We start from the raw sequence: 23,634 nt of genomic DNA on the forward strand, positions 1-23,634 counted from the left end.
GGTCCCGTAGCGGATATCTGTTGGCGTCGAGGTTGCTGGCGTCGGCCTCGGTCTCGTCCGAGTCCCATGAATTTGTCTTGGCAGACTGCTTCCAGATGTCCTTGACGTCCACAGTAGCGGCAGGTGGTTTCTCGGTGTGGGCAGTTTTGCTTGACATGACCTTGGGCACCGCAGCCAAAGCATCGTCCTCGCATGCGAGCTAGGAATGCTTCCCTAGTATTCCCATTACTGGTGTGGGTTGCATCAATGTCCATAGCGTGGGGGTCAGCAGGGGTAGTATGAGCAGTATGCGTGGGAGGGTATCCAGAGTTCCGGCCAGTCATGGTGGGATCGTGCAGGTAGACATCCACCGATATGGCCCGTTTGATTGCCTCCTTCAGAGTCGGAGCAATTCCTTGGGCAATGTTTACGGTGATGAGGTGTTGTCGGATCTCTGGGAGTAATGCAGTGAAGAAACGTTCCCGCAAGTCAATATCAGACATTTCAGTCCGATCTCCGATATCCTTGAACTTCTGAGCGAATTCCGCAACTGTCTGTCCTTTACTTTGCCTGAGATTCTTGATCTCGCTACGGGCTTCCATACCTGGGTCCATTGGTTCAAACCGTTGGCTAAATTCCTTCAGAAACGCCTCCCAATTTCCTCCGAAAGGGGGATTTTCCGCATTGAAATGTAGCAGATGGGGAGTTGCCCAATCTCCGGCACTTTCTGTGAAGAAGCCCAAGGCGGACTTGATGAGTTTTACTTGGCTTTTGGCGAGATCCGGTTGTTCTGACGCCCAATTCTGGAACTGAGCCATGAAGCGACGGGCTTCAGCGCCGTCTTTACCCTTGAAAACCTCGGGTTTGTTCATGCTTGACTTAGAGGATGAGCGTTCCTCCATAGCTGTAGCAAGGTTAGCTACTTGTCTGATGAGCTGAGCCATGAGATCCTCCGCAGAGGTGTTTGGGGCAGGCGGGATAGGAGTCGACATGATGGGAGTAGGCAATCGGGGCTGGGGAATCGGCAGGAAGGTTATATTGCTCACAGTGAGTGGCTCTCGGATTGAGTTCGAAAGGGCGTTGGGGCAAGGTTGAGACTGGCAATCGCGCCAAGTATCGTCGTTGTTATGGGCGTGAGCTTGGTCTCTGGGGTCAAGTGCGTGCGGGAGTGCGGAGCAGTCTATACTGGCAACAGGTGTTTCAGAGTCGGGCGGAACTGGGGAAGACGTGGTGTCTATAGACCCTGCAAGGACAACCTTATCGGTAGGCTGTCAGTGCAGTAATGGATCTTGACCTAATGTCACGAAGCGGCAGAGGCGGAGTGACTAACGGAGCGGGAAAGCGGAGCGACTAAGCAGAACGGTGAGGCGGAGCAACTGTACAAGGCAACAAGGCGGAGCGACTAAGCAGAACGGCGGCAAGCTGGTCCCAGATAATGACAGAGATATATTGAGTATCGTAGTCATAGGTAATAATAAGTAAGCACATACCTGGTCCCAGATAATGACAGAGAGGTCAAGATAAGGGACCAGGCTGTGGAGGGTTGGCTATATATACATAATCCGGTCTGCGAGAAACAACGATGTAATACTGTACAGTTTAGGAACAAGGAAGGTGGCGGAAGCCAGTAGAAGGAGAAGATGGGTCAGGTGGATCAGTAATCGATGGGGGTTTGACAGTGATGGGATGATGTATCGTACAAGTAAAGGCGTCGAGACGGTGAGAAAAGGAAAATGATAGGGGCTGCGTACTTTATGACACTGACTCTCTTGGCAGCATCAGTTGAAGGAGCATTGCTGACTCCAAATGATGAGATACCCCAGAGGATTATATCCATCTGGGCATCTGAGAATAGGGAACGAGGCAGATGATGGGGGATATCTAGGATACATGTCTGCTTTCGATGAGGTTGGCCAAAGTGCACAAGCAATGGCAATTCCATACCTCTTTATCAGACCATGGAAACCAAGCGGGGTTATTGGATTGTGGTTGACGACGGGACCGCTGAGTTCCAAAGTTGAGTATATCTTCGTTTTCATCTGTGAGAGAGATTCATGAAAGAATGCAGAATAACAACATGGTAAATAAATCAACATACTGTCTAGATACACTTCATCCTGTTCTTGGAGCTCTGGTTCTGAATCATCTGAATCAGTGTCTTCCAGAAGCCAGGCATGTAACTCTTCTGCAAGACGTGCCAAGCCGTGCTCCTCTTCTGAAGATTGTAATTCAGTTGGATCATTTGGATCAAAGTTCACGGAAAAATTGGCAGCAACGTTGCTCCGGAATTCTGGTAAACCATCGTGGTAGTGCTGTCCAATATTATCAGAATCAAAGAATTCTCAGGAAGTGCCTTCTACAAAAGGGGCCTCTGACAACTCCACAAGAGGGGGGAAACCCGACTAGAGATTCCAGGATTTGCGTTCAGAGGATTAGGAGGTGTATATCCTGGGTTTTCCTGCTGATATCTGACTGCTTGCTGGTGAGTCTGACGTTCTTCATGGCGATGAGCAGCTGTAGAATCTCTCCAAAGCCGGTCTTCACAGATTATACAGGTCCGTTTTTTCCAATTTATCCCGGTGCCTGCTTCCCAAACTACATAACTCGGTATAAGGAAAAACGAAATGATGATAATTTAGAAACAGACACTCAGGATTCTTGAATGGCTTCAGTTGAACCATTATAGAGATATCGATTTCGATTTCAAGTTGGTATGAACAGAGACAGATCAGAAGACAGATGGCCAAAAGATAGACGTGATTATTGATCTGGAGGCTATCCAGTCATAAGCATGGAATAAAATTAGATTAAACGTCTAAAAAAATATTGCAATATCCAGAATATGCTATGCGGTAGGAAATATTTGATCGGAGTAGCAAATATGCATATATCAATCGGGCATGCTTAAACTGCTTTTGGAAGCAATCCAACCTTAACCCCGTTACCGTGTACATATACATATGCAAAACATGTATTTTTTGGCTAACCATCCGAGAGCAGCTGAGAAGTGCTTCCCAGCAGCCAAAGCACCCAGAGCAAGTTGAAAATCTTGCTTCTCCAGCCAGTACCCTTGCTCTGGTGAACATACAGGTTTTGCAGATGTATCCAAGCTCCAAGCAGCCACTGAATGAATGTATCTCAATAGATGCAATCGGACAAAAAAAAAATCATAGTTTGGAGATCTGAAAAAAATCATTCTCAATCGCCTTATACTTGGAACTTCCATTTTCCCAATACCCAGTCCCTGCTGAAGGTGAACAGATTGCAATCATCTGTACGTACTTGGTAAATTATGAGGCTACAGTAGTGTATACAGTTTATAGAAGTATCGTCTCCTTATTTAATAATACACTGTTTTTTTTGCCAATGCCAATGCCAATGCACGGTGGTGCAGTGGCTTGCAAATCGCCATGTACGATGATTATAATTGTATTGACAACACAACTCAATCCAGAAATGGATTGATGGATTCAAGAGAATGAGCTTGCTCGGGTCATACAGAGATCATGTATGTACGTACATGCCTGTAGCAGTAAAAGATAAACTGACCACCTCTGGGGTGGGGTGGGATTGTAGATCTACTATCTACAACAACACCTCCTGAGCCAGGTGCCAACTCGAGCTTGTCAAAGTCCTCCCCCCCCCCTCTCACTTCCCGGGGTCTGTGGGTGAGGGTTGCACACATGCCAAGAAACTCCCTGGACTACTGGAGTTGGGCGATGTTCAGATCTTGGATCAAGGCATTCAATATAGTTTAATATACCTTCCTTCCTTCCTCGCAATGAGGAACCAGTCTTTTGCGATGAGGAATCGATCCCTTGCAGTGAGGAAATGAAAAAAAAAAAACGCAGATATAATTACTGTAAGTCCTCGCTACCGGGAGATAATTTCCCGCGATGATGAGCTGATTTTTATGATTTTTTTGCGGAAAGTATCTTGATGGAAGATAAGATGTTATGTAAGCTATGTTAAAAGACAAGATGAAGGGTGTGTAGATGGATAGATGGATGAATAGATGGATAGATGAATGAAAAGTGGTGGATAAATATCTGGATATATGGATGAGAGATTGAGGGATTGAGAGATAGATGATTGAGAGATTACAACGTGATCATATATACTAGTTACAGACGAAAAGTGAAGTGAAGGGAATGATTTCACGGTGAGTGCGGAATGTGGGAATATAGCACAAAGTCAAGTTACTCCTTTGACCACAGCGTCCCCAAACGAATACACTTTTCCCTCCCTAATATACCCTCTCTTCCCTCCCTAATACACCCCACCCCCTCTCATCCCCCCGCCCCTCCTCCTCCCACTCCGCATCCCAGACCGTCTGGATCCGAAACATCTACAGCAGAGAATGTCGAGGATTACGTCGAAGATGGTTACGATTACCTGGATAGATAGAGGATAGAGGATAGAGGGTGATTGTGCGTGAGCGAAATGGAAGGAGATGGGGAAGGGAGAAAAGGATGAAGAGAAGCGAAATGGAAGGAAGCGAAATGGAAGGAGATGGAAGGAGATGGGGAAGGGAGAAGATGCGAGGGGAGAGGATGAAGGGAGAGGAGAAGAGAACAAGGTGAAAAGAGAACGAAAGAAGACCCACCATAGTAATCGCCGACACAATGGTCATAATCACATTCGCGATAGCGGAGATGATAGCGTTGATGCCGCGTCCGATGCTGCTGAATATCGAGCCCTGTGACGAGGAGGATTAGAGGGAAGTTCTCTGGAAGTTCTCTGGATGAGGGGAAGAGAGAGGAAGAGAGGGATGGGGTTGGAAGAGGGAGATGAGACGCATACCATGTTAGTAGTAGTAGTAAAATTGTAGTGGGTAAATTCGAGGTGTTTCGTTAGATCCTTCGTTCGTTCGTTCGTTCGTTCGGTTGAGTTATCAATTCGTCGGGGTAATTCGTTCGGTTGTGTTATTGGTTCAATTCGTTGATTTCCAACGTATGATATGGTAATTGGGTTTAATGAGTAAATGAGTAAAACAAGTCCAACCATCGTCGGTGGTTTATATACCACTTACCCGCACCCACCGTACCTGGTACGTAGAGTGACGTACGTCGTACTACCCATGACGCTGGTTTTTTGCTACGTCATAACGTAATAACATAACGTCATAGCATAAACAGAACGTCGGTGCCTCGGTGGGGTTGTACCTGGGTTGTATGTATGTACATAGTCTGTTAGAGTCTGTTGTGCTCCTGGAACGGAACGGAACTTGTGCGATTGTGTTGGCGCCCGACGCTGTCAATGCGTCATCCGAGTCGATCTGACCCCCCCTCCAAACCTCCAAACCTCTCCAAACCTGACCCCCTCCAAACCTCCAAACCACCACATAAACCCGCTCCAAGGACCAAAACGCCATTTGTTATTTTCCCGAAGATGATTTATGGTGGTTGAAGCGGTGAAGGTGAACTTGGTGAAGCGGTAAAGGTGAATGTGAAGCTGAAGCGATGAAAAAGTACACCTCTACCACGTCACAGTTCACCACCTCTATACAGTCACAGTCACAGTCTACACAGTTTGCACAGTCTGCATAGTGTACACAAAAGGAGAAGAGGAATCACCGATAATCGATCCATAATCGATTCGGAGACGGATTCGGAGACGATGAGAACGGGCAATTCAGAAGGCTGCCAAGGCATGAGGCATCTCTAAGGCAAGGCAATTTCATTAGGCAAGGCTGCCAAAGCACGAGAGAAGCATTGACTCGTGCAGCTGTGTATGACTCGAAACTTGTAACTGCTCCCGCGCTTTTACTTTTACTTTGAGCGTGAGCTATTGCGTTTACGTTGCTCCCGGGCTTCACCTTGAAAGAGAAAGAGCGAAGAAAAGTTTGAAGAAGACAGAGTTACAGCTACCTCGAGAAACAACTACCTCGAGAAACAGCTACGAAGAAAGACAAGAAACAGCTACCTCGAGAAACAGCTACAGAAACAGCTACAGAGATACAGCTACCTCGAGAAACAACTACCTCGAGAAACAGCTACCTCGAGAAACATCGACAAGGAACAACACACCTACAGAATACACAGAGCAATGCTCTCCACACACAAAGACGACAACTTCTGTTACCCCATCCCGGATGTATTAGAGACCACGAAACTGCGATTGGTTCCGTTTGTTGTATGTCCATTCCCTTATCCAACGCACACTTTATATCTAATATCCACTCACTCCCCTTTGAATCCCTATCCAATCTCAACGTCCAATCCCCACTCCCCACTCCCCTCTTCCCACACTCCCCACTCCCCACACCCAGCCCTCCATCCACGCCCCCCTCATCCTCCAATCCACCACCACCGCAACATGGCACTACCTCCCCTTTGGGCCGTTCCCGACCGCGGAAGCCCTCGTGGAGGATTTCTACGAAGCGCGGATCCATCGGAATCGGGGGGATACGTTGTTTGTTGGGTATGATTTGACGGGGAGGGAGACTAAGGCCGAGGACAAGGGAGAGGGAGGGGAGGAAGGAGGAGAAGGCGACGACGAGGAAGGAGAAGGAGGGGGTGCCGAAGAACGAAAAGGAGACAAAGAACAAGGCAGAGAACAAGGAACCCCAGCAGGAATCTGCGGCTACGTATACACCAACCCCTCTGATCTCTACACCGAATTATTCGTGCTCGCTTTTCCTAGGTATCACCACACCCACGTCGCATCGCATATGATTGGGCTTTTGATGCGGTATGCGCTGGATTTGCCTAGTCCCCCTAGTCCTAGTCCCACTCCCACCAGCCTCGGTGGTGATGGCATCGGTGTCGGTGGCCTCGGTGTCGGTGGTGTCGGTGGTAGTGGTGTCGGTGGTAGTGGTGGTGCAGGTGGCCTCGGCCTCCGCCGCATCCAATGGTCCGCCAACGTGCACAACCACGGCAGCATCGGTCTCGCGCGCAAAATGGGGTTCCGGGTCGAAGGGGTGCGGCGCTGGGCGCGGGTGTTAGATGTCTCCAAAGGCGAAGGCGAAGGAGGGAATGGGGAAGGAGGAGCGGGAAATGGGGAAGGAGGAGCAGGAAATGGGATTAAAAGAAGAAAGGGAGATCCGAGAGAAGAATGTCCTGGGAGAGATACAGTGGGGTTGGCTATATGCTGGGATGAGTGGGAGGAGGGGGGGAGGGAGAGGGTGGAGGGGATTTTGGGAGTGTAGGAGTGTAGGGGTTTGGGGATGTAGGAGTGTATAGAGGGATTATAGAGGGTTTATAGAGGGAGGGGATATAGGAGTGTAGGGATGTAGGGATTTCGGGATGTAGGGAATTATAAACCCATAGCTCCGCGTTCGAAATACACAGCAGATGTATCGGTTAGTTTATATTGTAACGCCCTGGATCGGGGACGTGTTTTTACTATAGACGTCTTCGTCGACGTGGTGGCTGGGCCTTGGTGGATGAAGTTGGGGCCTTGGTGGAGTGCGATCTGACCACTAACAACCCCGCTCCGTCCACTGCTTAGGGGTTGGATATCCATGTGATACGTGCAGAGTGCGTGTAGGGATCGGAATAACAAGTCTCCACTGGCTTCTCGGGGTGAGTCACCTGGAGTGAGAGTGAAGGTAGGAGTGAAGATAGTAGGAGTGAAGGTAGTACTGGGAGAGAGAACATGATGCCTAATCACCAACACAGCATCATTCCTCACACACAACCCCCGTAACGCTCGACAAAACCTCCCCAGTTCTAGAGGCGAGGCGAGGCCGGTCCAGTGGAGGGTTGTTATGTCGTCCAGGATTATTATTCCACCTCTATTACCTTCGCTTTCACCACCCCCGTCTTCACCTTCCACACCCTCTAGATTACGATCACCCCCGTCTCCACTACCCCCGTCTTGGAAATAGGATTCAACGCGCTCATACACCCCCTTTAACCCAGACCCCTCTCCCAACCCCGACCCCGCACCCGAAACCACATCCACCACGTCCACGAATTGGATAGTACCCGATGAGAGGTGCTGGGTTAGGTTGATGTTCTGTGGCGGAAGCGATGCGATGAGCGATGAGTGGATGAGTGAATGAGTGGATGAGTGGAGTACGAAGGGATGAGTGAAGTGCGAAGGATAGGGATACGTAGGGATAGGAATACAGAAACTCACATATTTCCCCAACACACTCCCCCACCTCGCCACACTCATACTCCCTGATACAGAGAGGATCATTACTTTCTTTCCTATTCCCCCTACACCCTTTCCTCCCAACCCCTTTCCTCCCAACCCCTCCTCCCGACCCTATTCCTCCCCTTACTCCCACTCCCACTCCCCCTACACCCGAATCCACGCTCCACTTTGACTTCGACCCACCCCTCCCCTTAACACCCTCCACCACAAACCCCACCAGCACAAAATCCGCCGGCGACGCCAGTTGGTCCGTTATCAGGAGGACTAGCTGTTCTCCTTCCCCTCCTTCTCCTCCTTCTCCTCCCATGGAAGACGGGGGTGGGAAGTCAAATGGGTGAAACATCTTGAATGTGAGAGGTGAGGTGATAGAATAGGTGCCGGTGATAGGTAATAGGTGATAGGTGTTGGGTAGGGAGCGACCGATGATGGGGATAAGAAGATTGATTTTTTTGGATGACACGTGATCCGTGTAGGATCAGCTTGTTATCTTATCTTATCTTATCCTTGCACAGAAGTACACAGAAGGACACAGAAGTACACAGAAGTACACAGAAGGATACAGAAGTTCACAGAAGGATACAAAAGGATACACACTAGGATTGTGATCTTGATTTTCACAATGTTTTTTTAAATTCAAATTTATAACATGTACTATAGCAGTGACCCGTGTGATGCATGATGAGAAGCTCAGTTCCGCTCAGGGCATCGCATTGCTCCGCCCACTCGCTATCTTCACCCATGCAGTGTTCATTTGTATTATAATTATACTTAGTGTGCGATGCACATCTAACAGCTCCGCACATGCATTTATGTTAAGACAAAATTTGTCTAGCCAATCAGAATGATTGGACCAAGCAGGGACAAACACATATTTTTTTGTAGTGTTGACTAGCAGTGACCCGTGCGATGCACAATGAGAAGCTCAGTTCCGCTCAGGGCGTCGCGTTGCTCCGCCCACTCGCTACCTTCGCCCGTGCAGTGTTCGTTTGTAACTTATTAGATATAGATAGCACGTGCATTTATGTTAAGACAAAATTTGTCTAGCCAATCGGAATGATTGGACCAAGCAGGGACAAACACATAATTTTTTGTAGTGTTGATAACATGTAATGAAAATTACCTTGGGATTAGCTTGGACTTGACTCGGGAACTAGGACTACCTTTGGATCAACTTGGGATAATAAATCAACTCACCAATGTTACAATATTAGGGAGTACTCCGCACATACATACATACATTACCTAGATACTTCCCATTCGAGACAACAATGACAATGGTGTTATTACTTACTTATTACTTATTACTTATTACTTATACTTTACTTATTTCATTATACTGTACAGTACAGTTCAATGTAGATCACACAGCCCAGAATACTCAAAACTCAATACTCAATACTCAAAACTCAAGACCCTCAGTTGCTTAAAGGCTTTATGATCAACTAAGGTGAGTGTTTGAGAGTATACCAGACTTTACAAGTATAATCAGACTTTACAAGTATACCAACACATATTACATTACATTATCATTCTAGTTTTACTCTAACACATAGATACCACAAATAAATACATACTCACTTTATCATAAATCAACTAAGTTTTTACTACTCTAACAGATTATGAAACTCGTGTTATATATAAACTGAGAATGAAAAAGGTTGATAGTATTATTAGTATCAATCAAAGAGGTTAATACAATATTACAAGGCTGTAGTTTACGGAAGACTCGTCCTTATGTAGGTCATGTCATGCTATTCCGCTTTGCTCACTTGGAAGGAGTTTCTCCATATATGGTACTCAGCCACATTCTGTTGGAATACATTCATTTAAATGTGACCGGCATGGGATATCACGGGACTGTCACCCTCTGTCACGATTACTTTTTCTCGTCTCATTCAGTTACTCCCTGTTACTCCATAGATAGTTTAAGTAAATTTACTTTTATTCTGCTTTTCTCAGAAAATCAATGTCGGCGCCTGAAAGGCACCCCCATTTCATGATTCCATAATATTCAATTAATATTTAATAACCCACAAGGAAGGAGCCGAGTTTTTGCCATGCATGGTGGTGCAGTGGCCTACAATCGCCTGTAATAAAGTAAAGTAAAGTGAAATGTCTGTTGTTCAGAAATAGCCCGAACATACTATACCAAAACTCCCAAATATACCATACCAAGACTCCCGGAAGGGAAACAGCTCATCAGTGAAGAAACCCGGAGGCCTTTCAAGTACAAGTGTGAAATTCTATTCCCAGTACAATCAAAGGAACTAACCACCTTAACCACATTGACAACACCCCTCTCAAACCCAAAACCAAACACCTACCCAGCACCAGCACCAGCACCAATATATCCATCAACACCTCTCTCCTACACTACTATCTAGTCCAACACCTTGTCTAAAGAAACAGGACACCCACAATAGGCTTGTTGCAGGAGCTATTGTGTCTAATAATCCGAGATCCAATTAGGCTTGGGGTAGATGAATTGAAACAAAACAAAATGAAACCAAAAAAGGCACACACAACACACAATAATGATGGGCCTTGCTTCATTCCGTGTGAATGAAGAAAGGTGTGAATGAAAAAAGGAAGGAAAGAATCAAATAGGCACTTTCAACCAACTAACTTGAATCTAATACACGAGAATTGCGAGTACTAGGTGCACCAGCACTAATGACCCTTGAAACTGGAATTTTGAAGTGAGCACCATGGATGAGCCATACTTGGAACTTGAATGCATGTTAGATATGTACTTAGATAGGTAAATCATAAATGAGATAGGGAAAAAAACAACTTGGGCATTTTCCCAACACACTCTCACACTCTCCCATCTCAAGATACTCATTTCAAGATACTCCCTGAGATGGAGAGGATTAGGGGAGGATGAAGATGATAAGAGGAAGAAGGTTGAAATTTGAGAGATGATGCGAAGATGTGATCTATATCCATTTCCAAGAAAAATAATGATTTTATTTTATCAGCAGTATTTTTAACTACCTCATGAATCAACACTACAAAAAATTATGTATTTGTCCCTGCTTGGTCCAATCATTCTGATTGGCTAGACAAATTTTGTCTTAACATAAATGCACGTGTAAGACCTGGGTCAAAATAGGTCTTAGGGTAGGTTTTGGTATATGGAGGTTTATGTTGTAGCGTGCTAAGAGCAGGCTGGAGCTCAAAGGGAGCTACGAGAACCGTGACCGAGGACGGGAATGACCTAGTAGTGGCTGGAACGACGAGATGATGACCCTTGAGGGGGTTCCTAGGAGGTCCAGGGAGGTCCCTAAGGCATAGGGAGGTTAAGGAAGAGTGCGGGACCGTACGATGTTGCGTAGTAGGAGTTGTACGCGCTAGAACGTCAATATAGGATCGAGTAGGTCGTATATGTAACTGGATCTCGAGGGTATAAGCTCCTGAGAAGGGATATGCCAGGGAGGGTAGGTCCCTGGGGGCTGGGCTTGAGGATGGACATCCTCGAGTGGGGGAGGTGGTAACGGAGAAGCGGTACGTAGTTCAACGTGAGGGGTAGCTTCGACGTTACCTAGATCGAGGTCCCGAAGCTTACGAAGTAGCTAGGGAGCTCTGGAGGTTTTGGGAAGGGTAGCTCACCAAAGCGTGTAGGTGTTGGGGAGCTTTAGTAATGTTCGAGGGAGCTCGGGAACTCACTTGGAAGGCTTAGACTTGAAGTAAAAGTGTATATTTGATCGTATAGGCGATCAGAGAGACAATGGACAAGAGTAAGGAAAAACAGAGGTAGTGAAACAGAGAGTAAAGAGAAATCCATATGGTTAGCAGGTACAAAGGGACAGGGACTGGACCTATGCAAAAGGGTGTGTGTTCAAAATATACCAAGCTGGGGCTTGGGGACATTGCGGTACTACTTAAATAGGTACGGGAAGTGAACATGGGAGCATTTGGGGAATCTGGTATGTGTGAGGTAACTGATCGAGATTAGGGCTAAATGGGGTTTGTTGCGGCGGAAGGTCTAAGGAATGATGTATCATGGGAACTCGGGGTGTATTGTCGAGGCTGGGTTGAGGCGGGGAGGTTTATGGAGGACCCGGGAGGTCCTGGGATGAGTGAAGCAGTTCCATGGGGAGTTAAGGTAAAGGGAGGGAGGTCCCTCAGAGTCGGTCGGGGCTATGGGAGGTAGGTCAGGGCATGACAGCACGTGCTATCTAAAGTTACAAACGAACACTGCACGGGCGAAGGTAGCGAGTGGGCGGAGCAACGCGACACCCTGAGCGGAACTAAGCTTCAAGTTCTCATCGTGCATCGCATGGGTCACTGCTAGTATATTATATATCCTTGTTGCATTGTGTTGCGTGGTGCTTTCAATGTCCACAGTACATACACTGGCGTATCCTGCCATGTGCCATTGCACAGACTAGGATTGTGATTGCAATTTTACAAAATTTGTAATGACTTTCACAGTCATATGAACTAGGATAGAATTAAGTTGGGATTGATTCACTACAAAATCTCCCCCAATTCAGCTATGTAGAGTCGAGTATCCGATCCATTCAAGTTCGAGGGAAGGGATATCGTCAAGGATTATTAGTGCACCAGCACCATAATCATGATTCTCCGGCGCCTAGACAACTCTGGAGTAATCCAGAGCGTCTGATTGGCCGGCGTTAATAATATACTCTAGATTCTGGGCCCTCATATAAATTGACATCACATTGCTATGTAATAAAGCCATGGCTAGCAAGCTTGTCGCATTCCTTGTCGCACTATCTGCTGCTTTTGTCTCCTACAATATCTATAACTCACCTCTGAAAACGCACCCCACCATGTCAGGTCTGGAAATGCAAACCTTCGAGTCTGCAGAGGTCTTGAAATATGTCGAGAGCATAAGGTATTGTCATTGGTCAAATGCATTTTTACACTGTACATGAAGGATATAATATTGATAGGGCTGCGGCAACACCAGAGAGACCAGCTCTTGCTTCGGACAGGGGTCGTTGGGCAATGGCTTGGTGTGTTGACCGTGTCTTACACTGCTTTCGATCGTGTCGGTACTGACCAAGGTCGTCACTTCAAGGCTCCATCTCGTTATATGGAACTCTGTAGGCATATTTCCGCAGGTTCCTATGTTATCCCAAACACTCATATCATCCATTTCAAGTGGAAGAGTGCATATTTCTACGCAGACAAGTACCCAGAGGGTGACTTGCAGAATTATCTCGAATATGCCTTACTTTCCGCTTCGTTCTTAGCTGTGAGTTTCTAAGCAGCAAATGTCGTGTCTTCTTTCCTTGTATTCACCCTTAAGGTAACCTTGAAACTTGAATTATTACTAGGAACACCATGACGCCGAAGAGTCTGCTCTATTCCCTGCGCTCGAGAAGAAGATCCCTGGTTCCATGGAGCACAACGAAGCTCAACATCAATCATTCCTGAAGCCAGTATGCGATTTCCCATTCATTTATTCCTTGAATGCGTGATTCAAACAAATTGGAATGCATCACTAGCTCGAGGAACTCATAGAATACATAAACCTGGCCAAAGCGGAGGGAAAACTCGACAGCGCTACTTACCGTGCAAAGGTCGATTCTATCCTAGTCCCTGTTATGCAACATCTAGCGGAAGAGCTAGACTCACTTGAAGGATCCAAGGTCTGTCCGATATTCAATATATATATATATATATATGTCCTTTGAACATCACCCCAGCTCCTCGAGCATTTCTCGGAAAGTGAATTGGACACAATCAACAAGGCGACGCATAAAGCGCAACAAGGCGATAACCACAAGATGCTTCCTTTCGTTCTTCGTACGTGTAATTGAATCAAATTTTGCATCTGAGTCTTGGACTGACAATGGTTTGTACAGAGGTTCGTGAACTTGACGCATTCTTGAACACTCATTGTGATTTTGAAATGAATGTCAATTATAGAACCTTCCTCCTGGTTCACCATTCCCGCCCGCACCTGGGTTCGTCAAGACTTTGCTTGGTCCGTGGGTGTTCTATTGGAAATATAGTGAACTGTGGAAGGTAAGCACATGTACATACTGCTCGTTTTGACTTTTGGTCTGATACAATCCCTGCTCAATAATTTCTCAAGTACACCACCTATCCTATGAAGCCAGTTCTTCCCACCGCACCTCAATGAGCTTTTTGAACTATACATAATTGTACCCATTTATGCATGATATATAGGAAACTGGAGGAGCTTGTTGTTTTGGTTATCTGTTCTCAATTCATAGATGTTTTCTGCAAAGATATATATTGGTATATTCAAGGTCTGCTTCACTGACTATAGTCAGGCCGTAAAGCTGCCTGTCAGGCGTATATCACTAATCGAAGCACCAATGTAGACATTGAAAGTGCCGCTAGGTACGACCCATTCCTGGCTGATGACGTCCCAGATGCTGCACTCCCATGCATTAGAACCATTCATCCAGGAAACACCATGTAGCTCACCTCATTTCTTTCTGAGAAATAGTAATGGTGACCGTTTGCTTCGCTCCAGAAGCAAGAAACACATTATCGAAGCCTCTGAGCACTTTATCTGGCTCACCAGCGGAGCTTGGGAAGCCCAGATACAGCTGTGGAATTTCCGTGCCATCGAAAGAGCCTGTGTTGGTCAATATAAAGGAGACGGAGCCTGAAGAGGCAGAAGCTTCGATAGACAGCGAAGAGTACGCGAATGTTGTATATGAAAGACCATATCCGAATTCGTAGACAGGCGTGATACCTTGAGAATCCATGTATCGATAGTCCAGGAAGAGACCTTCGGTGTAATCGAGCTGAGGTAGGATTATTATTAAGCTGGTGGTATGTACACTTGGACGAGCTTACAACAGGGAAAGGATCTATGCCATAGACAATGCTTGTTCCATAAGAAGCTTCATCCTGTCGAAGGAATCAGTACTCATCACAAGTTAGATGTGCATAGTTCCCCTCACATCGTCAATGCTGAACGGTAAACGTCCGCTAGGATTGACCGCTCCCCACAGCACATCGACGAGACTCGGGCCTGTTTGTTCTCCAGGAGCACCAGCATAGATAATCGCAGTGATATTCGGATGATTGTTCCACGAACTCATCGGGACCGGGCCAACAGAATGTATCACCACAACAGTGTTGTTGCACACGGCGGCTACATCTTCAATCAAGCTTCCTGGTTCCAATTGTCGATATCAACGTGGAAATACATGCAAGATAGGACAAATCTTACCTCCCTTCCACCACAAATTCAAATCATTGCGATCACCTTCGTTCCCATCGACAATGTTGTAGAATCCAAGCTCCCCGCTCATCCTAAGCACACGTTTAAGTCCCCGAAGAAAGATATACTAATTGTCACTCACGCGTTCGCAAACACAATGGCGAGATCCTTACCTTCCGCTACAGCAGGTCCTCCGGTCAAGTCATTCGACGTGATATCGGAAGAGATTGTGGCAAAGCCCTGCGCGAAGTCTGTGATAGCATCAATTGGAGGAACTGTAAACTCGACGTTATTTGAGCCCGATCCCCATCTGAATGGTTTCAGTCAACAAGGGCTCCGAAGAGAATTCAGCAGAAGTACCCAATGACCATAGTCCCATCGTTGCATTCGTTCAAACCCCCTCCACAGTCGAGATTGAGCTGTTGCGCATCTTGACCTACGACCGCAATAGTCTTGATATCTTTAGACAGTGGGAGACCACGTATTGTGGTACCCGTTGCGGTTCCTGGAAGAATTGCATCCAGGGTCAGTCACTTCGCACGGCGAGTAAGATGGCTTTCAATGCTAACCGTCACTTGTCGTCCGATTGTTCTTGAGTAAAACCGCGCTGGCACTTCCGATTTGCCTCACAAGAGCTGTATGTGCATCCGTTCGTACATTTACATTGAGATTGAGAGAGTCAGTTCCGTCAGGATTTTGGGCATTGAAATTGATATCGGGGTATCCCTTGGGAATTCATACACATATCAGAAATGTACAGCCTGAGACCGAGCGAGCGTAACAGACCTGGTCTTGGCCCAAACGCAGCCAAGGTGTTAAGATACGCGTCACCATCTGATTCAATCTCTGTTACGAAGATGAGATTCAGTGATAGAGCGGACCGTAAAGCTACTAACCGCCTCAGATACTTGTCCGTCGTCGACAGCAGCTTCTAATCCACTGTAAACACCGCCGCCAATAAGTATCCAGTCGCCAGGTTGCTCCTTTAATGGTATGCAGATACACATTTGTTACAAGAATGAAGACAGGCCATCCAATGATGACTTACCATATCGAGACCAGCATTGGCATTGTCAGCTGCAGAGTCATGAGTAGCACCCCAGTCGCTTACAACAAATCCTGGACTCTTCCGCTCAGCAAGGGGGGGCCAGCGATATTATACCTCATAACGATACCTTGGAAGCCTTCCGTCCTCAAATATCCTTCGTCACCGATTAGGGCAGCATTATGACATGAAGACGTTCCGTTGACTTCGTTATAGGCGCACATCAAAGCAGACACATTGGCCTAAGATGAAATTTCTATTCCATGAGAAACAAGGTCTGCAATTTTTCTAGTAGTATGTCGTACCTCGACACTCTTCATGAATGGCCACCAGTAGAGCTCGCGAAAGGTTCTATCGTCAACTTCCGCGTTGAGCCCATACCTCCAATGCTCTTGGTTGTACGGCCCGAGGTGTTTTGTGCATGCGCTCACCCCCACACTTTGGACACCCATGATGGTCTGATAGGCTCCTTCGCCGCCAAGGTACGGATCGGGTCCGAAGCTTCATACATCGAGGTCAGCCAATGTGCGAATTAATTGCATTCTGATTGCATGCATACCCTTCCCAGGCTCTGCCAGCCTTAGGATTTCTCATCTGATAGTCAGACGCATTCAGGAACGAGAGTGGGACACATGCTGAAGAAGCACGTACAATGTCAACAGCTGGGCCTAGGTAGACATGTATGCCTACAAAGATTGCTGAAAAAAATGCAATGAATTCAAGACCGACGCGTACCTTTCCCTCTGAATTCTTCTCCGATAGCCACACCACGGGAATACATTAGATCCCGGTTGAAGGTAGCAGCAACGTTGATTGCAGGAGGGAACCCGGTCACATTCGATCCTCCGAGTCTGATCCCAGCGGGGCCATCGTTGAAGCAGAGCGGAGGGATGGTGATGTTAGTTCCCGAGACGATAAATGAGCGTGAGGGAGGAGAAATGTTTCCGACGCAGCGACCTGTACATGTTTCTGTTGGTCGACAATGTATGATTGAATGATTTGCGTACTGCTGAACTGGCCGACGCCTCGCACCATCCCGATCTTCTCGTCCAAAGTCATCAAGTTGACTGTTTCATTTGCCAAGGCAATTGATTCAGCCCATGAACCTATGAAGCGCAACATAAAATTTGATTTCGCCCTAAATAGACCGTACGAAAAGCCACATACGTTCTACAAAACCCAGACTTTTTGGAATCAAAGACAAGCAGAAGACCAAGAGCACAACTGCTCTTGATGAGATCATATTAAGGAATGTCGGCAGTGAAAGTAAGACGAGAGAGAAGAGAGAGAGAGAGAGAGAGAAAGACTTGCAGCCCGGAGTCGCAAGTTATATTGAACTCGCGTAAATTTATATTTTGACGAGCTGCCAAACGCTTCGCGGAATATTTTCAGCCGAAATTACCTCACATGAGCTCATGGGGCCCAGAAACGGAAAAGGAACTGCCAAATGGAGATCCCATCCCACATGTAAGGATCGTCGTATATGTGGATGACCAAAAGCTGATTTCTTTTGTCCCCATGCGCTCAGGCAACAGAATGAAGAACTGAGAAGGGCATGAGGTTCTCTCGTCAGAAACACTAATTAGATATTATGTTGCATACTACAAAAGGCAAACGAACATATTGGAGGTCGTGTGTGCACAAGACCACAGTGGCATACTTCGATTGAGCATGTCATGATTTGTGATCCAGCGTGGAACCTCCATAGCCTCTTGCAATCCCACTGCGCCCTTGTTCCAAGGCACTTGGTGCGTCTTGCCCTAAACGAGGATCTAGTCCTTGATAAGTGCGGCTCTGCAGAAATTGAGCTGGGAAAGCAAATGGATCAGTGATTCCTCAAACCCAAGAGGGAATTAGTCACCCGCGGCGCTATCACTCAACAATGACAAGGCGTTATCCTGGTTTCGTTGAATAAGGGCCGCCGACGAGCTCGGGGAAGCCATAGAATTTGTTTCGCTCGAGATTGGTCCAAATTGCTTTGCGTGCCGGTACTTTCCTGTCACAAGAGAGAATACAGGTGCATCTTCATCTTTGTCTTCGTCGTTCCCTTCCGCGATCTCCGTCTTATCACCCTGGCCATATTCTGCGAGCAGTTTCTCGAAGTCGAGAATGTACTTCCCTGTCCAACTTTGCTCAGCTTGCAAAGCTACTTCTAATTCATAAGGGGTTATGATAGGTCGATAAAAGTCCTGACAAGAAACAGTAAGCATATGGTTGTAGAAAAAATGGAAGAGAAATACAAACCTTCGCGTCAATAAGACTATTTTCAGGACACGCGACAAGAACGAAACATTCTATTTCCATGAAGTTGGCTAATTTGGATGGGTTGAGCTTTCCGACACTGATAGTGTAACTCTTCTTGTGTGATGCGTTGAGGAGGGTACGAATGTGTTTGATCAAGGGAAGGTAGGAGGCTTCGTACAAAGATTCAATATCTGCGTCCAAAATGAGGTGGTTGAGATAACTTACCAACACCAAGAGTACCTACAAGTATCCCAAATACGTCGGCATCACGTCCCTTCTGCATCGCGGCGTAACGGCGCATAAGAAGTTTGTTCGTCCGACCTGATGCTAAGCAGCTTGTTTGTGAGGTAGGAGAATATTGATAGACCTAAAAATGCTTGTTCAGCGCAGTGAATATCAATGGAAGGAGCGGAGAACTCACATCACAAGAAGAATGCGTCATTAACAAGTTTGTCAAACCCAGGCTTTCATCCCCTACATAGAAGATGGTACAGTCTTGGTCTACTTCCTCCGGTAGAATTCGGGAACTCTCTGGATGGTCTGGAGGGAGCAGTTTGTCAGGTATTTCTGCGTAGGCAAGTTGGCTATCGAAATGCGTCAGGGCCTCCCTAAACCGATCGACCAGTCTCCCTATTCAAACCATTGAGACAGAGTAAAACCATTGGGATCGGAGTAGTACCTGCTTGATGTGTGTATGCGACATCGTGGCGTAGAACGATCTTTTTGGAGCGATTCGATTCTAACGACGATGCGGATGAAAAATGAAAGGAAAAAGTCTCGACTGTACGAACTACGCAGTCTTCCACATCGACGGTCTTCTTTCCAAAGACGTATATTACTGGAAGCCGATATGTCCTAGTAAAGGATAAACATAAGTTGTCAAGCGGAACTGGGAGATGAACACACTGGCTGATACAAGCATGACCATAATGCACAAGAGCATTCGCATCGATATGCTGAGCAGCCACTTCATCCACACAGCAACTTGAGATTGGACCCAAAAGAGAGCGAGGTCAGAGGAGACCGTGGATTCCGCAAGGAAGTTCAGAAGCCTGCCTGCCATAGGATGTGTCTGCAAGGACATAAAGCTCTTTATCAAGGCCAATCCTCCCTTTCAGTCTTCGGAATATTTGTACAGAATCATGTAGCAGTTCGTCTGGGAATTGTAAAGCCACCTGAAGGATAATCAGTCATGGTATGTGCAATTTAAGCATCAGTCCTCGTACTCGTTTGAAATTATCTTCCTCTATTTCCCTTGCTGTTCGTTCAATTTCATAAAAAGCATCGAATTCAGCAAGGGATTTCAGTTTATCGGCAGTATTGTCTACCTCGATGTCTATGGATCGAGCTATTACTTCCTCTCCTGAGGCAGAGAAAGCAGTGTTTTCAACGGACATGGAGGATGCTAAAAACCTATGAAAATGCCGGCCGTTTCCCCACAAGTTTTAACTTGATTCTGTTCTAATGCATCGTTGGTACCATGTATTCCCTTAGATTCCCTGGACTTCATACATTACCCAGCTCAAAACGATACTTACATAACTAGATGTTACGGTTCTCGGTCAAGAAAGGACCCGAACAGCTAGGAACAGCTGTTGCGTTCTTCCCGTCACTGCAGCCACCGACTTATATAACGACGCGTCGTGGTTTTCGATATCACTTTTCCCTCTGCTCGAGCTCACAAAATTATACTGGTCCATGTATAAAGTCTTCATCGAGATGGTTTCGTGCTGGTCCACTTTCATCTTCGCTCTCATATTACTCCCCAATCCCAGCATCGTCGCTGCAGTATTGACGTCGGACAAAATTCCCTTTAGCGAATACAGGTTGCTCTTTGGACTTTGTCGGGATGAGGGACCTGCTGTATGTTCACTATACATACCTATTTATAATTAGCAAGACGTAGTCAACTTACTAATCCCTCACTACCAGGCTCATGTAGCAGTCAGATACAAAGGATATGCATATGCCACCCTGCATTACGATGAATGTCATCCTGCTGAAGCTCGCGATTGGGCAGCAATAGCGGAAGTTGCGGTCGTTTGCAGAGCCGCTATTTGTTATGAAGTTCCTCAATCGTGAGTATAGTAATTTTCGCGTTGTATTCGTTGAATGCTGATGCTGTAGGCCGTCTTCCTTGAACAGTGATGATCAAAATTTCGATGATTCTATACAAGCATTCCAGCTTCCTCAGGCTGCACCATTTAAATTCGGTCCAGGCGATGTTGTGACGCAAAACGGTACAGATTTTTCTCGTATTTTGGGAGGAAGTACAATGTGCTCTAGTCCCACCCTGTCCTTCTGACAGCGTAAATTTGGAGCTCCCCTGTGGCGAATGAAACATTTCAACATACACTCTTGGTGCTATTACTCGGAGCGTGAACCAACTATCTTCTATCATTGTGAGTAGTGCTATTATCACCAGCCTCGTCATATTCCGGTGGAGGTTCATTCGTCAAGCCTCTTGCCCAGTCCGAGTATAATTGCGCCTCCAAACGTGCCATACGGTCCATCATCTCGCTGACTCTCAATTGAAGTGCACCGACCGTGTTCTCATCATTTGAGAGACTGGCTTCCGGCATTTGTTGTTCCATAATGCTAAGAGCATCCCGTATGTTATGAGCTTCATCCAGAAGGCGGGTCTGTCTTTCCGTTAGAGCGTCTGAGAGTCCTAAGGAGGACGCGTTTACACCGCCAGTGATTGTAGGATTGGAAGGGATATGTTCTGGTGTTCTCTGTGAGTAGTCGAAGACTGAATGAATATATCTCAAGGCTTCATATATGCATACCTCCTGAGGTCCAGGCTCGGGTTTCAAGGTATACGGCAATATCGTTGACTCCCTGGGCCAAGCATATTCTACAGTATACGGGGTTATCGTGCTTATATTTGATTGCCCGCGAGATGTACTGGTATTTGGTTGTCCGTGAGGTACACTGGGAATTGGGGCTGAGATGTTAGATTATAGAGAGTTATCATGCTTGCACGATGGATCTACTTGCCTTCCGGACGCAGTGTTGCTGCTTACGCGAGTTTGCTTTACGCGCTTGGCGTTATTCCGGACTCTAACTTCGAACATCCACACGAAGATAATTATGAGTACAGCAACTCCTATCATGATTCCAACAATGTCCTTCGCGGGAAGAGATGAGGATCCTTCAGTGCTTTGTCTAGCGGGGAGTTTGGTAGTGTCTTTTCTCTTTTCTGCCGGATTGGCAACATCAGAGGTTACCTTCGTGCCAGAGAAGACGTCCGTGCTATTGTTGATTGATCCAGCGAAACATTGCAATTAGTCACAGAAACTGCGAGTGTTTTCATATCGAAAACCTTGTGAAGAAAGACCAAGCTCTATGTACCTGTAGATAAGCACATGTTGGGGAGCAGCAGAAACAGGTAGGAAGAACGCTAACCTAACCTGACTTCCATACTTTTGTACATGGCGGAAAAGTAAATAGAACTTTCCAGGTACATCTTGACTGGGGGTGGAAGCCGCATGTCGCGGCTCTACTTAACATTACTTGAACTGCATTCGCATCGGGGCAGTCGAATACAGTTGAATATGTTACTTCGGGGACATTTCATATTTGCATGATATCACGCCAGAGCTCTAGGAGAGTTCAATGTACAGGTCAAGCATTGAGGATGATAGGTTGCAGCAGGCGGATAATCGGACAAGTGTTCGGCGACCACAAATGGTATTTACCAAACCTCTTGCTCAATCCAAATTCCTCTGTGCTCGAGAGGCACCATTATTTCCACGTCGCTGGCTCTAGATCTATTTTCCCGCAACAGCTTTATGTGATTTAGTAGTTCTAGAACGCGAGGAACCCGTACGCTCTGTACACCCTGTGCATATGGGACGAATCTGTCATGGTTTGAACAAGCTAGAGTTCAGCAAATCGATAAAACTTGATACTGAGCCATCAATAATTTAGTATATCTGTAACAGGAAGAGGCTGGGAAGAGGTTATGTTAACGAGGTACCCCGTGAAACTACGATTCGAACTCACGAGCGAGAAGTTGACTCCGAACTTCTAGCAGCCTGACCACTCTCTTCTCAATTGTTCTGCCCAAGCCATGATACAGTACACCACGCCCGCCGGCAACATACATTTCTTCACCACGTCGCTCCAATCCCATCTCCTTCCTCCCCACTTGCCGCCTTTCCACCTCTGCCAATCAATTTCATTCTCACTTAAACCGCGTATACCCCCATTACTGTTACCATTACCATTCGCGCTTGCGGGTCCGCCAGGACCACCACTGGGATACTCCCACCAGAGGTTACTCGTAACCCAGATTTGCACGCTTCGGCTGGCGCATGTTGTAGTACCGATAACAGCCCAGACAATCACAGGCCGTTTTTCATGCTCGAGTAAGGAGAGTGTGAAATGAGTCGCGGGCCAACAAATTGCTTGTAAAGATATGAGGCGGATCAGAGTCGCCAGAGGAGGATAATACACGCGCCATCGAACCAGTAAGCCGGTGGTGAGACAAAGGCATTGATAACCAGTCAAAAGGGCCTACAAAAATTATTGTGAATGGTAACGACCAACTGTGAACAAAGAGACCCACCCAGATAGCAGATATAATATAATCGATACGTTCCGGTGGTCGTCTCCCGTCAATCAATACAGTAGAATTAGGTGGATGGTAGATGTGATAAATGTTAAATAAAATCCCAAAAAAAGCGGGAACAACAGATAAAAGTTGAGAAAATTCGAAAAGCAGAGGGGTTAGGCGTTGTTGAAGGAGGTTAGGAGGAACAAGAGGTCTACGGAGAGGAGTTTTTCGGGATGTGGGAAGATGTCGGGGCTGTTGAATGAATGAGTATGTAACATCAGACAGTGATTGCGAAACGTACTGGTTCGTCTATTTCCGTTTCAGTCTCCCCAGCACCTCTTTCTCCAGGCTTCGTGCTGATCAGTCTCTCGCGACTCCTAGTATTTGAGCCTGTGGCGAAAGAAAACAGCTTTTCTTTGAAGCCGGGGGTTCCTTTCTTCGCTGTGTGCTTATGGCGAAGCCAGGGAGCCTGGATCATGTTGTCGTCGTCTCCGTCGTCTCCGCTGTCGGGACGCATAT

The 23,634-nt window shown here is 46.6% G+C and overlaps 10 protein-coding genes across 10 annotated transcripts; 3 read left to right on the forward strand and 7 right to left on the reverse strand.

Moving 5' to 3' along the window:
• Positions 1-4,236: 4,236 nt before the first annotated feature.
• Positions 4,237-4,840, reverse strand: C8R40DRAFT_1086355 (uncharacterized protein). Its single transcript, XM_046227344.1, has one exon. It carries the CDS (start codon positions 4,610-4,612, stop codon positions 4,328-4,330), a length of 285 nt encoding a protein of 94 aa, XP_046090468.1. The 5' UTR covers positions 4,613-4,840; the 3' UTR covers positions 4,237-4,327.
• Positions 4,841-6,045: 1,205 nt separating this feature from the next.
• C8R40DRAFT_1030166 (acyl-CoA N-acyltransferase) lies at positions 6,046-7,108 on the forward strand (the record flags this gene model as incomplete). The annotated part of the gene is made up of 4 exons (XM_046223135.1): positions 6,046-6,114; positions 6,251-6,402; positions 6,535-6,701; positions 6,807-7,108. Coding segments are annotated over 4 exons (690 nt in total), but the record flags the coding sequence as incomplete, so codon positions are not given.
• Positions 7,109-7,242: 134 nt separating this feature from the next.
• On the reverse strand, positions 7,243-7,710 carry C8R40DRAFT_1028068 (uncharacterized protein; the record flags this gene model as incomplete). Its single annotated transcript, XM_046223109.1, has 2 exons — positions 7,243-7,496; positions 7,566-7,710. Coding segments are annotated over 2 exons (399 nt in total), but the record flags the coding sequence as incomplete, so codon positions are not given.
• A 4,335-nt stretch (positions 7,711-12,045) lies between these two features.
• C8R40DRAFT_1166620 (uncharacterized protein) lies at positions 12,046-12,364 on the reverse strand (the record flags this gene model as incomplete). Its single annotated transcript, XM_046230878.1, has 2 exons — positions 12,046-12,228; positions 12,281-12,364. The coding sequence occupies 2 exons, from the start codon at positions 12,362-12,364 to the stop codon at positions 12,046-12,048; spliced, it is 267 nt and encodes an 88-aa protein (XP_046090471.1).
• Positions 12,365-12,884: 520 nt separating this feature from the next.
• On the forward strand, positions 12,885-14,118 carry C8R40DRAFT_1036081 (uncharacterized protein; the record flags this gene model as incomplete). Its single annotated transcript, XM_046223555.1, has 9 exons — positions 12,885-12,949; positions 13,008-13,070; positions 13,136-13,160; positions 13,220-13,312; positions 13,395-13,499; positions 13,566-13,709; positions 13,767-13,866; positions 13,926-13,927; positions 13,990-14,118. 9 exons carry the CDS (start codon positions 12,885-12,887, stop codon positions 14,116-14,118), a joined length of 726 nt encoding a protein of 241 aa, XP_046090472.1.
• Positions 14,119-14,356: 238 nt separating this feature from the next.
• C8R40DRAFT_1166622 (glycoside hydrolase family 3 protein) lies at positions 14,357-17,553 on the reverse strand (the record flags this gene model as incomplete). Its single annotated transcript, XM_046230879.1, has 18 exons — positions 14,357-14,465; positions 14,518-14,843; positions 14,896-14,949; positions 15,003-15,217; positions 15,275-15,357; positions 15,408-15,575; positions 15,626-15,770; positions 15,835-15,991; positions 16,052-16,111; positions 16,162-16,248; positions 16,314-16,371; positions 16,428-16,552; positions 16,616-16,811; positions 16,870-16,904; positions 16,962-17,008; positions 17,046-17,267; positions 17,318-17,416; positions 17,478-17,553. The coding sequence occupies 18 exons, from the start codon at positions 17,551-17,553 to the stop codon at positions 14,357-14,359; spliced, it is 2,262 nt and encodes a 753-aa protein (XP_046090473.1).
• Positions 17,554-18,071: 518 nt separating this feature from the next.
• Positions 18,072-20,140, reverse strand: C8R40DRAFT_596805 (putative diphthamide synthesis protein-domain-containing protein). The gene is made up of 9 exons (XM_046235572.1): positions 20,093-20,140; positions 19,781-20,015; positions 19,611-19,729; positions 19,461-19,538; positions 19,234-19,409; positions 18,976-19,184; positions 18,780-18,921; positions 18,555-18,724; positions 18,072-18,499 (listed from the first exon to the last, which is right to left on the reverse strand). The coding sequence occupies exons 2-9, from the start codon at positions 19,949-19,951 to the stop codon at positions 18,164-18,166; spliced, it is 1,401 nt and encodes a 466-aa protein (XP_046090474.1). The 5' UTR covers positions 19,952-20,015; positions 20,093-20,140; the 3' UTR covers positions 18,072-18,163.
• Positions 20,141-20,273: 133 nt separating this feature from the next.
• Positions 20,274-20,859, forward strand: C8R40DRAFT_1166624 (uncharacterized protein; the record flags this gene model as incomplete). The annotated part of the gene is made up of 3 exons (XM_046230880.1): positions 20,274-20,417; positions 20,487-20,632; positions 20,682-20,859. 3 exons carry the CDS (start codon positions 20,274-20,276, stop codon positions 20,857-20,859), a joined length of 468 nt encoding a protein of 155 aa, XP_046090475.1.
• On the reverse strand, positions 20,689-21,874 carry C8R40DRAFT_596782 (uncharacterized protein). Its single transcript, XM_046235571.1, has 3 exons — positions 21,555-21,874; positions 21,344-21,488; positions 20,689-21,289 (listed from the first exon to the last, which is right to left on the reverse strand). Exons 1-3 carry the CDS (start codon positions 21,668-21,670, stop codon positions 20,942-20,944), a joined length of 609 nt encoding a protein of 202 aa, XP_046090476.1. The 5' UTR covers positions 21,671-21,874; the 3' UTR covers positions 20,689-20,941.
• Positions 21,875-22,586: 712 nt separating this feature from the next.
• Positions 22,587-23,593, reverse strand: C8R40DRAFT_1036318 (N-glycosylation protein-domain-containing protein; the record flags this gene model as incomplete). The annotated part of the gene is made up of 3 exons (XM_046223575.1): positions 22,587-23,075; positions 23,128-23,367; positions 23,417-23,593. The coding sequence occupies 3 exons, from the start codon at positions 23,591-23,593 to the stop codon at positions 22,587-22,589; spliced, it is 906 nt and encodes a 301-aa protein (XP_046090477.1).
• Positions 23,594-23,634: the final 41 nt, after the last annotated feature.

The sequence above is a fragment of the Lentinula edodes genome (genome assembly GCF_021015755.1).
Source record: "Lentinula edodes strain Le(Bin) 0899 ss11 chromosome Unknown C8R40scaffold_4, whole genome shotgun sequence".
Classification (NCBI taxonomy): domain Eukaryota; kingdom Fungi; phylum Basidiomycota; class Agaricomycetes; order Agaricales; family Omphalotaceae; genus Lentinula; species Lentinula edodes.